General features: G+C 36.2%; 1 protein-coding gene across 1 annotated transcript; it reads left to right on the top strand.

The window, feature by feature from the left end:
• The first annotated feature begins 16 nt into the window (after positions 1 to 16).
• On the top strand, positions 17 to 13,237 carry LOC121971202 (wings apart-like protein 2). Its single transcript, XM_042522350.1, has 13 exons — positions 17 to 644; positions 1,129 to 1,228; positions 2,073 to 2,412; positions 4,494 to 4,606; positions 5,313 to 5,435; positions 5,516 to 5,609; positions 5,754 to 5,846; positions 6,656 to 7,299; positions 9,139 to 9,410; positions 10,645 to 10,795; positions 11,540 to 11,634; positions 11,711 to 11,792; positions 12,836 to 13,237. The coding sequence occupies exons 1-13, from the start codon at positions 109 to 111 to the stop codon at positions 12,917 to 12,919; spliced, it is 2,727 nt and encodes a 908-aa protein (XP_042378284.1). The 5' UTR covers positions 17 to 108; the 3' UTR covers positions 12,920 to 13,237.
• The last annotated feature ends 761 nt before the right edge of the window (positions 13,238 to 13,998 follow it).

The following is a 13,998-nucleotide window of genomic DNA, read 5'->3' as shown; positions in this document are numbered from 1 at the left end:
TAAGTCACGCCTCGAACGCCCCCGCCGAACCCTGGTTCCAGACACCGCCCAGTCTAATTCTATCACAGTCACGACAAGAAAGGGGGGATTCGAAACCCTTCCGAGGCGATGATAGTTCGAACCTACGGCCGGCGCTCCGCCCGCTGCGGCGGCGGCGGCGGAGGTCGCTCTTCTTCCGACCCCGTCCTCCTCGACACCCCTGAATCTGAAGGTGACTACGATTCATCTGCCGGTGACCTCGTCTTCGAACTCCCGCACTTCTCCCAGGATAGCTCCTCCCAGGGCCGCCATGCCGCTCCCTTCTCCTCCCAAGATTCCTCATCCCCTTGGTCTCTCGACCCTCTTGACGTCCCAGACGACTTTCCTGGCCTCCCTCCGTCCCTTCTTTTTCCCCCACCCCGCGGATCGGAGGATCCCGTGTTGGAAAGGGCGACGGAAGCTAGGGATCCGGAGGACTTGGTCACTACGACAACGCTTATGGAGGCTCAGGAGTTCGGGGAGATGATGGAGCATATGGACGAGGTGAATTTCGCGCTGGATGGGTTGAGACCGTGGCAGCCAGTGAGGGTTCGGCGGGCGAGCTTGCTGTCGTTACTATCTGTGTGCAGCACGTTGCAGAAGAGGAGGCTTCTTCGTGTGAGGGGGTGAGTAAATGAGATACCTTTTAGTTTACTCATGATGTAGCCTCATGAACTGCGTTTCAAGAAAGTGTTTTGTTGATTCACAGTGTGAAATTATATTTTTTGGAGCTCAACAATGACGAGTATGTTTAATTAACTTGGCCTAAAATTTCTATTTAATGTTATATCTCTCGATTATGGAAGCAAAGATGATTTCTTAAAATCAACTTGAAGTTATTGGTAATCCCCTATGTATAATTATTACCATTCAAAAAGAGGAATATAATGGGAAAGGAAAGATGCTCAGAGCAGTCGACAGAATGCTTATGCTTCATTTGAAATAAAGAAAAGGGGTCATTTCCATCATCTAATCAATACTTTCTAATTAACAACTAGTGCATAGGGTCAATGTAGGTCGGCTCAAATAGTTAGGACTAACACTGCTTGATGATGATGATCTGTAATGGATACTAATTACACATATTGAAAATATTTATATTTCTAACAGGATCACTGCAAGGATTGTTGAGGCTATTTTGGATGTTAGCTTAGATGATTCTCCAAGTACAACTGCGATTGCTGCTATCTTCTTTGTGTTGGCAAGTGATGTGAGTTCCTTTTTTAACATTATCTCCCTTTGTCAAAAAAAAAGTGAACCAACATAATTGTTATTCTTCTTTAGTTATTATTAGTTTATCACCATATATTTGGTTTTGGTTTCTGGCATAGTACATAGTTCTTGGACTGTGATGTCATAGATATTTGGTGAAAAGCATTCTAGCAAGTTCTTTAGTAACTGCTAGTGAGATGTTAGACCTTTAACTTAATTTTTCTATCTTGTAAAGTTTATCATCAATCAAAAGTACAAAGTACAAATTCTATAAAGCAAGTTGTTAGGGGGAGAAGCTCAAATCAAGCATGTGATATTGTCAGTTTTTATACAATTCATACATTTATGAGATGTGTATGCATTTAGATCACTAGTCCTGACCTTAATTTTATGATAATAACACCTAGGCACTGCTGAAAATGGATTTTGTCTTTTGTATTATTTGCCATTTTGATTTTTTGTATTGGGAGTGGTGATTTAGAAAGAAATTGTTAATTCTCTAACAAAGAAATTAATTGTGTCAGAAGTTAATTCAATGAAAATTTCATTAATGCTTTATTAGTTTTTTAAAAGTTGATATTGTCTTCTAAATTGGTACTGTCGTTTTTGAGTATTTATAAATGAAGCTTATTGTGTACAAACATGTCTAAAGGTTGACTTGCATCTACTAGTGTTAAAATGGATTCCTATTGGTTATTCTCTACTATCTAATGTCTTTTTTATGATTTTACAAATGATTATCTCCTTTAACACTGTGTTGTTGGCAAGCTACTGTTGAGTGGTATTTAAAAGTTTAGCTGTCAAATGGAACAAAATATATTCTTTTGTGTTTTTGGTTTCAGGTTCAAGACAATCATTTGCTGGATACACCATCTTGCATTGCCTTTCTTCTTAAGTTATTGAATCCATCAAGTCTCAGTACCTCCAGTGACAAGGCTCCAACATTTGGATCTAAGATTCTTGGGAAACGGAAGCCTCTAACTGAAGTTAGTGCATCATATAAAGCATTGGATTCCACTGCAAAGACCATTATTTCAAAAGTTTCAGAAATTCTTTTAACTTACAAAGAGATAAAATCCGACAACAAAAATGGTGAAGGAATAGAGAGGCCAGAGTTGAGTCCCAAATGGATAGCTTTATTGACTATGGAGAAAGCATGCTTATCAACTGTATCATTTGAAGGTATGCTTGATCTCCATAATTGTAGTGTGCATCTGTATTCCTTTTCTGTTTAACTCTGGCATTTCCAGTTTACTACTATTTCACACAGTAAATCTTTCAAGTCCTTATCTCTACCATGTAACAGTATGGTTGAATTAGTTATGATTATCCAAGGCCTAGCCATTATATAATCAGGCAAGCTGGCCAGAAGAAACTTAACTTTCCACCAAGATCATTAAACTTGTTATAACTGTTTCAGACATAATTTAAGTAAATCATCCCATTGTTACGTTCCCGCAAGTACACGGCTACGTCGTCAGTAATATAAAAAATATCGAACCCACCAAGACTGTTAATTAAGCACTAGTTAACTTCACACGGTGAATTATCTAGACAATCAAAAGGTGGTTCACAAACACAAGGAAAAGAAAGAGAGAGAGAGAGAGAGAGAGAGAGAGTAAAGAGAGAGTAGAGAGGGAGAGAATGAGCGTAGTGAAGGAAGGATGATAGATTCTATGATTTCGGTTTCGTTATGATGCTAGGTAATGCCCCTATGCATTGTTCATCTAGTTAACTCCATGCTTATACTCGTGTAGGGCTTTTAACTAGAGTCTGGTACAACCCCGCGAAAGTTGAACCGGATAGTCTACCCAAATTCTAACACCATTAAGTAAAGAAGTAACTTTAGAAAGTCTAGTCAATCACTAGAGTTATCTAATGTACTTCCTAACGGTAGCACTAAAGTATCCATTCCAATTAGAATGCCCTAACAAGGATTAGTCTCTATGTTAAGATCTTTTGACTCGAGGAAGTGGGTAAGTATCGATGCCCTCTATCACTAAGGCCATAATATGTTCGGTTGTCACTAAGGATCTCTCGGTTATCCAGTCTAGTAGCAACCTTAACATAGAGACAAATCCCTCATATTTACATGAATTGACCTTACACACATTTCGTCAAACACATACAAGGCACACACATAGAACATGATATAAACACTTCATAGCATAAGAAAATGTTCACATACATCCATAATACATCATAATTATTTCCTACATCCTAGATTTGGAGATTTACTCCATCGCAAAGAGAATACAACCAAAAGACAATGAAAATAGCAAATTACAACTCAATAAATAGAAATAGAGAGAGGAGAGTGCTTATCCTTGAAGCCCGACGTCTTTGGTGGTGTTCCCTTGCTTCGGAGGTGGGCGGATCGGTGAAGATGGACGATCTTCGGTTTCCCCAAGGGGGGGAACCCTTCCCCAAGGAATGGGGACAAGCCCCAAGCCTCTAGCTCCTCTAAAAAGGGGAGAAAACCCTTTAAATAGGGCAGGGCCTATGCCACGGTCGTGTGGCATCCACACGGCCGGCTCCTTCTTGTCCTCGTTTAGGGTCACACAGCCGTGTGGATTCACACGGTCGTGTCTTGTTTGCTCTTTGGATGAGTAGCACGGTCGCATGGGATCATACGACCGTGTTCTGCTTGCTTGCTGGATGAATGACATGACTGTGTGAGATCACACGGCCGTGTCTTGCTCCTCCTCTGGTTGGGTCACACGGCCGTGTGGATTCACACGGTCGTAGCCTGCTTATGCTCTAGAAAGTCCACACGGTCGTGTGGATTCACACGGCCGTGGTCTTCTTCTCTTCTGCAGTGTGGCATGGTCGTCACACGGCTGAAGCGTGATTTGCCACGGGCAAGACCACACGGCCGTGTGGTTTCACACGGGCTGAGCTTGATCTTCTCTATGTTCACTCCAATGTGCATTTTTGTTCCATTTTTGCTTCAAATGGCGTCCTGCCAATCAAAACAAGCAAAGATCTCCAAATAGAATATAATGGAAGTACACCATTATAATGAAATAAGGTGCAATAGACATAGATTATGCTAATGAAATATAAGTAGATGTGCGTTTAAGTATACATAAAAGTGTATATAATCTACGCACATCACCCACTTTGCATTTCACCAACTTTTCTTTTATGGACTAGAAAAAATTTCATACCTGATTTCCAACTTTATGTAATTTCTCCTTTTTGATTAAAGGTTTATTACATTTTCTTCTTATACTAATTTGCTTGCATATCCATTCTTTTAGATGCAACTGATGTGGTCAAAATGCCTGGAGGAGTCTTCAAAGAAAAGTTGAGAGAGCTTGGCGGATTGAATGCAATCTTTGATGTTCTTTCTAGCTGCCACTCTACCTTGCTTGTGAGATTAGCTTATGACATTCTCTGTTTGAGCTTGACAGTAAACATATCCTAGACTGAGGAAAACATTATGACCGTACTAAATGCATATGCATGATGTTTTACTATCATTGTGTTTGTACTTAATTCTAATTGAAGTTGTATTAAAGTTGATGTAGCTGCGGTAACAATCAATTTTTAACAGAAAGGCACTACTGAGAATGACATGTTTGGAAATTAGGAGGATACGCTAATATTTATTGATGTTTTCTCTACTTGCCTTTGAAGACTTGTCTCATGGTGCTTCGTACATAGGGATTTGATCGATAGAATGTCCAGTCAAGTAGAAAATATCCAATTATGTGGAGAAATTATTGATGGAAATAATTTATCTTATTTTGGAATGTATTTGTGATTTTCCTTTCTGAAGTTCATGAATTGGATCAAAATCCGCAGTTGACTACTGTTAAATATTAAATGATATGATAGCTAGCAGCCTAGCACCTAAACTTCATAGTTTTGATATTGATGCCAATACTATCTTGTGGAATAGTTATAGGTTATATGAAGGGCGATTAATCCAATTAATCCTCTGATCGTGTCACGTATGTTGTAGACATTCATATTTACCTAAATTTATGTCCTTGTTCAACACTTGGCAATGTTATTTTGTTGCTCTTTTAGTTTCCAAAGCAAGTGAGCTGATTCTGGCATACTTGCTACTGTAGACATGCCACTCTTCGTCTTCATTTGCTGATTTAAAAGAAGAATTAGTGTGTCAAAATCTGCTACTGATCTTGAAATGTTTGAAGATCATGGAGAATGCCACATTTCTAAGTAAGCAAAACCAGGTACAATACAAGCCTTGCAATTAGCTTTGATGGAACTTCAACTATTCCTTTTAACTGTATTGATTTGGTTTTGTTAACAGAATCACTTACTTGGATTGAAAGAAAAATTGAACTCAAGTGGTTCACAACAGTCCTTTGTTGCAGTCATCATCAGCGCCATCAAATTTTTTTCAGGTTCCTCCCATATTCTAATGCTGATTCATTCCTGTTCAATTGGCAATATGTTTTGTTTTTGTTTGATTGTCTATTTCATTTGTGAAAACCTAACTGAGCTACCTCATTGATGTTTCTATTAACTTGTTTTATATTGCAATCCAGATTTATCCTTGCACCAGAGTAATTTCAGCAACTCGGAGAATGAAAAGTTAGTTTTTGATGATCAGACCTTTCAGATGAAACCAAAATTAAGAGGTATTTCTATCTTTCACATTCCTTCAACGAATGCATACTATGCTAATGTTTTATTTGTTACAAAATTTTAGCATTAGTGAAGAGATTATAGAGGGATCATGTACATCAAACTAGTCTTTGGAGTCACACTTGTTTCATTTTTATTTTGTATCCTTGGGTTCCTATTTGATTCAATAGCATTTCATTTGTTAGATTATTTTCACTTCTGTAGCTGGAAAATCTATTGCTACATTTGTAATTAAAAAAAGGGGCAGCCCTCGTGCACGAAGCTCCCGCCATACGGGGTTCCGGGTAAGGATCCATTGTACACAGTCTTACCCTACTTTTTGCAAGAGGTTGTTTCCAGGATTCGAACCCGTGACCTTTTGGTCATATGACAACAACTTTACCGTTGCGCAAGGCTACATTTGTAATAAGTGATTGGAAATTCTCATTCAAAAAACAAAAAAAATGCATCTGCGGGGTGATATGCATTGTTTTTGTAGGTGATCCTTTTTTTAACTTGTGGATTATTTGTTCTTTGAGTACAGTAGGTTTATTTTGTGGATTATTGGTGAAATTATTTCAGTACAGTAGGTTTATTTTGTTGATAAGTTCATCTGGTAATATGGTGCTCGCATCTTCATTTATCCAGAGTTATATCAAACATATTTTTCCACCATGATACTGATTGCTTTAAAGAACTCTGCTTAAGGTTTTTATTTTTTTTTTATTGTTTTCTTTGTTTTGCTGTATTTTTTTTTACTATAACTTACTGTTACAATATTGGTCTTATCATTGTAAATATCATTTCCCAATTTTTCTGGTAGATGGCAGCGATGAACCTTCAAGTAGTCATTTTAGTGGATGTTCTCGTATCGGTAGTGATTCTGAAGTAAAGGTCATTAAGCTAGGTCTCAAACGGCAAAAGTCATCAAATTTCCATTCAGAAGTGTCTCTTTCTGGTTCAGGAAAAGCAATAGACTTCTCAGCCTCTCTTTCATGTGTTAAAATTAATAGATCAACTGGAGACAGCTATGAAAATGATATTGCTTTAAAGACAAAAATAAATTGCAGTGCTTCAAGGATGATTTCTAATAGTACTTCCAGTCAATGGATCTCAATAAAAACTAATGGTGCCTCAATGAATTCTGATAGCTCATCTAAAAGACCTCATCTGCAGAAAGATGCCAAAGTTAATTGTGAAGTGGACATGGATGATCCGTTTGCATTTGATGAAGGTGATTTAGAACCTTCAAAGTGGGAATTGTTGGCAAAGAGTAAAGGTAAAATCCAGGATCGTAGATGTGATCTAGCAACAAAGGAACCAATGAATGGATGCGAGCTCTCAGTAATTTCAACAGATGATATGTTAAGTCAATTAACAAATGAAGAAGCTCACCAAAGTAATGCAACATCAGAAATTAATGAAGATTTAAGCCTTGTGGATGACTGCCTGCTTACATCTGTCAAGGTATTTTGGTGTTTTCTATTCAACTCTGTTATAGACATGCAGAATATTTTTGATATTTTATATAGTTGGCATATTTTCTTATTCCATTTGGAATATACATAGCGCACTATGCACCTGATTCTTTGTTTTGGACAAAGTTTGGATACAGGTGATATCTGGTAGGATTTCCAAATAATGTTTATGCAGTGTGTGGTGCAAATGACTATGCTGTTGTATCTTTGGTGATTATTAAAAAATAGTAATATTTTATTTGTGTCCCCAAAAGTATAGTTTGAATAATTGCTAAGTTGATAAATAGTCTATATCTACCGCATAATAAATTTATCTTGTAAATAAGATCATGCTTTGTAATAATTATGAACCTGCAAACATGTAATCTTTATTCTTTATGCTGAAGCTTCAACATTTGATCTATATAATGCTATTTTTCTTTAAGAAGTTTACTCATAAATTCTTTATAATCATCACTTTCTTCACTCTCTCTGAACCAAATTGTGCATGACAAAAGATCATGTTGTCACTTCTTTCAAATTGAACATGATTAATATTTTCTAGTAGCATCACTCGTGTAAAATATTATTAAAAAAACTAGTGCCATGAAAACAAAATTGTTAGTTTTTGATTGATATAATAGCTCTTGTGCTCTTCCATAAGCATAGAGATGGTAGGAAGAAGGCCTCCTTTAGTTTTGCCACAATGTAGCCTAAATTTGTATAGTTGCAGCGTACCTTCTTGTCTTGCAACAACAAAAAAAGAAGAATGGAAGTAGAAAACATGTTCACTTGTTATGATGACAATATTGGCAAGCTTGGCATAGTTCTCTTGCATTTGTTTTGTAACCGACTGCATGACATAATGTTCATAGTCTTGACCAAGAGAATTTTTTAGAAAAGAAATTGCTGGAAATTATCACATTTTGAAAGAATACTTTCTATAATGAAATCTACATTGATCCATTCTTTATCCACTCAACATGCCTTAATAAAAATTGGGGGATGGCTATACCCTTTTGCCTGTCCATTTTTCCATGTGCCTCAACCCATCTGCTCAAGTAAATAACGGGTTGAATTAAAAATTTGAACAATTAGTTTGTCTTGGCATTCATACATTCATATATCCATTCAAGTGAATACAACCTTAGCTCCATGGCATCATAAAATCTATTGGATTTTTGTTAGGAACACACCAAGATTGAGTACCATGAGTGAGGATAAAATTACAATTGTCATGCAGTGAGAATGTGATCTCAGATTCTCAGGTATTCATTCTTGGTGGCAAAAGGTCATATGCTGACTCCGGGCACCTCACACGGCCAGTTCTACCGTCATTTGTAGAGAGTTACAGGTATTTATTCTTAAGAGAAAGGGACATTGATCTTCCAAGGAGGGGGACAAAGAAGAAGAAATGAAGCAGGGAACTTTTTAGATTGAAACATGACAAGTTATTGATATAAATATTTTATATTTTGTCTTTCTTAAAAACTGGTGCAACTCCTATAAACTTGGTCTTTAAGATTCCCGATATGGAGTTTGGACCGCTTCCAATAAAAATAAGCCAATTATAAAATAAATTCATTCATATGATAGATCTTGCTCCATGAAGGACTGATTCCCTGCATAGTTCTTTTAATTAAAATTAATTGCAATTATGAAGTCCAAACTGAATTGAATATAAGCAATCACTATTTTTCACTGCTGATGTTGAGCCCTGATTGATCTTTTAAGTGTTCTGAAGCACATAACATATTTATTTTGTTTTATTTATTATAGAGTTTGTTCTTTATATGTTTTTTCTTAGTCCTTTCGTTCTTGTTTTTTGATATTTGTGCTTTACTTGTAGGTTCTTATGAACTTAACAAATGAAAACCCACTCGGGTGTCAACAAATTGCTGCATGTGGTGGACTCCATACAATGGTTTCTATTATAGTTAGTCATTTTCCATCATTTGACTGTTTCTTTCAAATGAATGGTAAGCTGAAACAGAGCACCTCTACCGATCTCAGTTGTGATTGTCATCTGAAAAACAAACATCTTAATGATCATGAGTTGGAGTTGCTGGTTGCGGTGTTGGGTTTGCTTGTGAACCTTGTTGAGAAGAATAATCAAAACAGGTAATCTTGTGATATTGTTAATCCTTTCTTTGGCTAATGTGTTTTAAAATAATATGAACTTATTTATGAAATCAAGGGCACTTATATTCATGATTGGGTGTCTCTTGGCAGTAAATAAGTATGCAGGCTCATTTGTTTGATATAAAAAAATTTCCATTATTTAATCCTTCACTGTGTTCTTGCTTTGAACTGTCAGCCTTTTCACTAACATAGTTCTCTTTTGATTTATTTCCATCTTGTTCAACTACCTTTACATGCCTGGAATAGAGATTAGGGGTTCAAATTTTCTTTAGGTTTCAAATGTGTGAAGTTTTTTTTTGGTTAGGATGGCTATTTTGCTTTGGAAGCTTCTCTAATTGGATTGCACATTAAGCATGATAAAGTGTGAGAGCATCCACGCCAACTTCCATATCGAAAATGCATAATTGAGGGTAAAAAAGTTATTTTATTAAATTTGGATATTCACTTTTCAATGCCCCATATATCAGCTTCCCTATTTCTTCTCTCTCCCCTATAATGTTTAGGGAATAAAATACGTTCCCTAAATTTAGAGAAGTATTCTTCATAAATGCATAATTTAGGGAATGAATAGGGTAGCTGATGCAAAGGTTTTTTAACTACCCTATCTAAAATTTAGAGTAAAATCTTTAAATAGGGTATCTGATGTAGATGTTCTAACATCCTTTACACATTATCAGTGTTAACCAAGGATTTTTCTTTCATTCATTTTGTTGATTTTTTAAAAACCTATCTAAAATTTAGAATAAAATCTTTAAATAGGGTATTTGATGTAGATGTTCTAACATCCTTTACACATTATCAGTGTTAACCAAGGATTTTTCTTTCATTCATTTTGTTGATTTTTTTTTTTGTTTGCATATAATTGAGAGGGATCAAAGATAAAGGTAAGTATGCAGGGTAGACAGGCATAGTGCTTTGACTTTATACGGGATGTGCTTTTTCTATCGCCATTTTGCAGTGCAAAGTTCTTGAATGTTTGATATTACCAGCAATTGCTTATCAATTTGCAATTTCAAGGCATTCTAGCTGTATATAACAAAAGTTGATTTTATAATGAAGTGGATAGAATCATCTACTTGTTTTGTTCTTCTTCTGCTTTTTTTATTTTATTTTTATTATTTCCTTTAATTTCTGGTACCGAGTACTCCCTTTTTGAGCATGCTAAGCTTAATTGTCCATTTCTTCAATATAACATTAAGTAGTTACTCTGCAGATTGAATTTAGCAGAAGCTCACGTTTCAGCAAAGCGTCCAGGGAAATCAGAAGAACTAGAGGCACAAAGGGATGTAATTCAATTGTTGTGTGCCATATTTTTGGCACATCAAGGAAATAAAGAAGCTAAAGATGAAACTACTTTTGTTTGTGTAGGCACTTTATGCACCCTTGTTACTGGGAAGAGTACTATTTTAGATTTGATTATCTCATCTTGTCTATTTTAACTGCATCATGCTTCCAGTAGATATAAATTTCTTTTGTTATAAAGTTGCAACACTAATTTGAATTCTTAGTTGGCTTCTATTCACAATTTATTTCAAAAACTATCAGGCTTACTGTGTGCATTAACAAATACATTGGAAATGTCATCTCCAATGTTGATAACACCAGGGGGTTGAGGGACTGTAAAGTACTCTTTTTGTAAGTCAGTTACCATATGGGAACTGTAAGTACTTTTTTGTAAGTCAGTTACCATTTGTATGGTATGCAACATGCTGCTGCTATGTGTGTGTAGATTTAAACATTTAAAGTAGGTTGTTTGATATATTACAATTGGAAAAATATTCTATTCCTGTTTTCTGTCATTGCTTGATCATGTTTGATGGCCTTTATTGGGAGAAAAAGTAACCAAACAATATTTAATATTGCTCGAATGCCATAGATTGATTATACATATACCAGTAATGAACACTTAGGCACTCACCCAGGTTCCCAGACAAGGTGAGTTTAGGCCCAAGCACCTTAAGTTTATCTTGGTTGAATGCCTATAACTGCACACACGTCAAGTAGGTTGAATGCCTATAATTGCTGAGCACTGAAATACTGTACCATAATTTTTGTTATTATATTTTTATGTTCCCTAGCCCAAATTTATTATCTTGATGTATTAACAGGATGAAGAGTCATTACTGAAAGGAGCAAAAGAGGCTGAAATGATGATAATTGAAGCTTACGCAGCATTATTGCTTGGTTTTTTGTCAGTGGAGAGGTCTGTAAATTTTTTAATGCTATGTGATTAACGATGGTAATTTGTAGTAACATTCATGGTACTTTCTGGTCATCAGTTCCAAAGTTCGCAAAGCTATTGCTGATTGCCTTCCAAACCGGAACTTGCAAGGACTAGTTCCCGTGTTAGAAAAATTTGTGGTAAGTTATTATGATGTTTTTTGCCCTTCTAACTGATAATAATTCTACCCTGGATTTTTTCCCCTTTATTCCTAATCTCTGTAAATCTCTGCCAAAAGAATCAAGTAATCACTTGTCTCTTAAAAACTTTGGAAAAAATTATGCGATTCATATTTGTGTTCATCAAGCTGGTAGTTGGACGTACTGATAGCATACTACTGTGTTCATGCATGAACATGATCTAATTAAGTCCATAGTACCTGGTTCCATTGTCCGTTGTTCAAGTCAAATATTTTTTATGCCAATAAAATTGCTAATATTGTCTTATGCTTTGTCCACTCATATATATATGAACTTTTGTATATACAACCTGTCTCATGGATATTATGTTCCCTTTTAGTCTGTTTAAGTTAATTTATACATCATGTCGATTGAAACCTATATGTGGAATTTCTTTGAGCAATTATGAGAAGATGCTACTAGAGCCAAGTAGCATCCCGTATCAACTTTGTCGTTCTTTTAATGATTTTGAAATAAATTGCTATATTGCACGTTCATATTTACAGCTTCATGATTCATGAAGGCATATATAAATGTCCCCTCGAGGCGGTGCGATGGTTAAGGCATGGGGTGTTGCCACATGAGGTCTTGGGGTCGAAACTCGGCATGATCGAGCATAACCTCCCCCATGTCTTGGCCATTTGCACTAATAGCTAGTAGCCACCCGTGATTTACCTCCTCCGTATTGACCTAGGGACGGGTTGGCGTGGACGCTGGGGGCGAGCGAATCACCTTTTGCCACATGAAGGCATATATAAATAAGCGTGTATATGCTACTTTTTTTGTATGGCATATCACATTTCACATTGAGTATATTGAAAGTATTGGACACGGTAATCCACTACCTTTGTTTGGTAAAATCTATTGATGTTGAATATGATTCTAGTATTTCTCAGCAGTGCACATTTGCAATGTCTAAGAATTCAATTTGAGTAATTTGACAGTAGTTAGACACATCTCCCATCATAATTATCACTTGAAATCAATGTGAATCTTGTTGGCAGGCATTTCATCTGTCTTTAAACATGATATCACGGGAAACTCACTCCGCCATCCTCAAAGTGATCGCCTCTTGTAAAGCTCCGTAAGAAAGAGATCATGTACAGTGTTCTTGGACTCCTGCTTTGTGGAAGTTATCCTGTTCTCGTACGATGAAGAGGAGGTTCGGTTCATCTGCTCTGCTCTTGACTCAGAGGACTAACAGCAATCTATACCCTATTTTTTCATCACTTTTATTTTCTCCTTTTTTTCTGCTTTTATATTATTTCATTTTCCTTGTGTGATCACACGTGTACCATGTATCCATATAATAATAAGTCCTAGGTTGCAGTGTTTTTCCTTTTTCTTTCTGTTAAAATTGGATCATATAGTTGTGCTTAATGATAGCGGTAGGTCCGGTGTAAAAATTTTTGGTTCCACCTTTGTAGTTTTAATCAGCATAATTCCGCAACATGCAAGCAAAAAGTCAGATTCGCTGCAGCAGGAGTGGATTTTGTCTGTGATCCATGAACCTCACGTTGCTACAGAGATTGTTATCATCGTCTGTACTTCCCACAAGTTTAGTGCTCCAGTAGTGTTAGAATCTCATGTGATATTCAATGAGTCAAGGTTTCTTTTTTCTTTTTTGTTTTTGTTTTTGTTTTTTTTTTCAAAAACTATTGTGTATTGAAGTATATGTGCTTACAAATTTGTGTGCTTAGGTGCATTTGATGGTAAAGGAGTACAACAAAATCCGCAAGTGATCAAGTTCTTTTAACACAGCAGTAGAGCTTTTACTCAAACACCATCCAATGTTTGTCTTTGAACTCTGTTTTACAGATGCTATTGAAATGGTTGGGTTTATAAAATCAATGAACTATTAATTTTTGTGGTTTGCTCATTGGTTCTGAGTTAAAAAGTTGTCCATTGTTGTCAACTCCTGTCCAAATTCACACCCACAAGACAAAATCACACGGAGATGCGATGACATGGAGTGGGAGTGTGATTGAAAGAGAATGAAATGAAATGATAAACGAATGATGTATTGTATATTATGTTGTCCTCAAGCTTGCCTGATCTGATGGGTTTTGTTGTTCAATCCAGGGCCTTCTTTGCCTCTTCAAGTTGAATTACTTTAGTTCATCATAGTTATCTCTATTTTATATTTGACAAATGATGAACAATTATG

The sequence above is a fragment of the Zingiber officinale genome, chromosome 4A (genome assembly GCF_018446385.1).
Source record: "Zingiber officinale cultivar Zhangliang chromosome 4A, Zo_v1.1, whole genome shotgun sequence".
Classification (NCBI taxonomy): Eukaryota; Viridiplantae; Streptophyta; class Magnoliopsida; order Zingiberales; family Zingiberaceae; genus Zingiber; species Zingiber officinale.
Note: the sequence above shows the minus strand (reverse complement) of the source record. Positions and strands in the feature narration are given on the sequence as shown.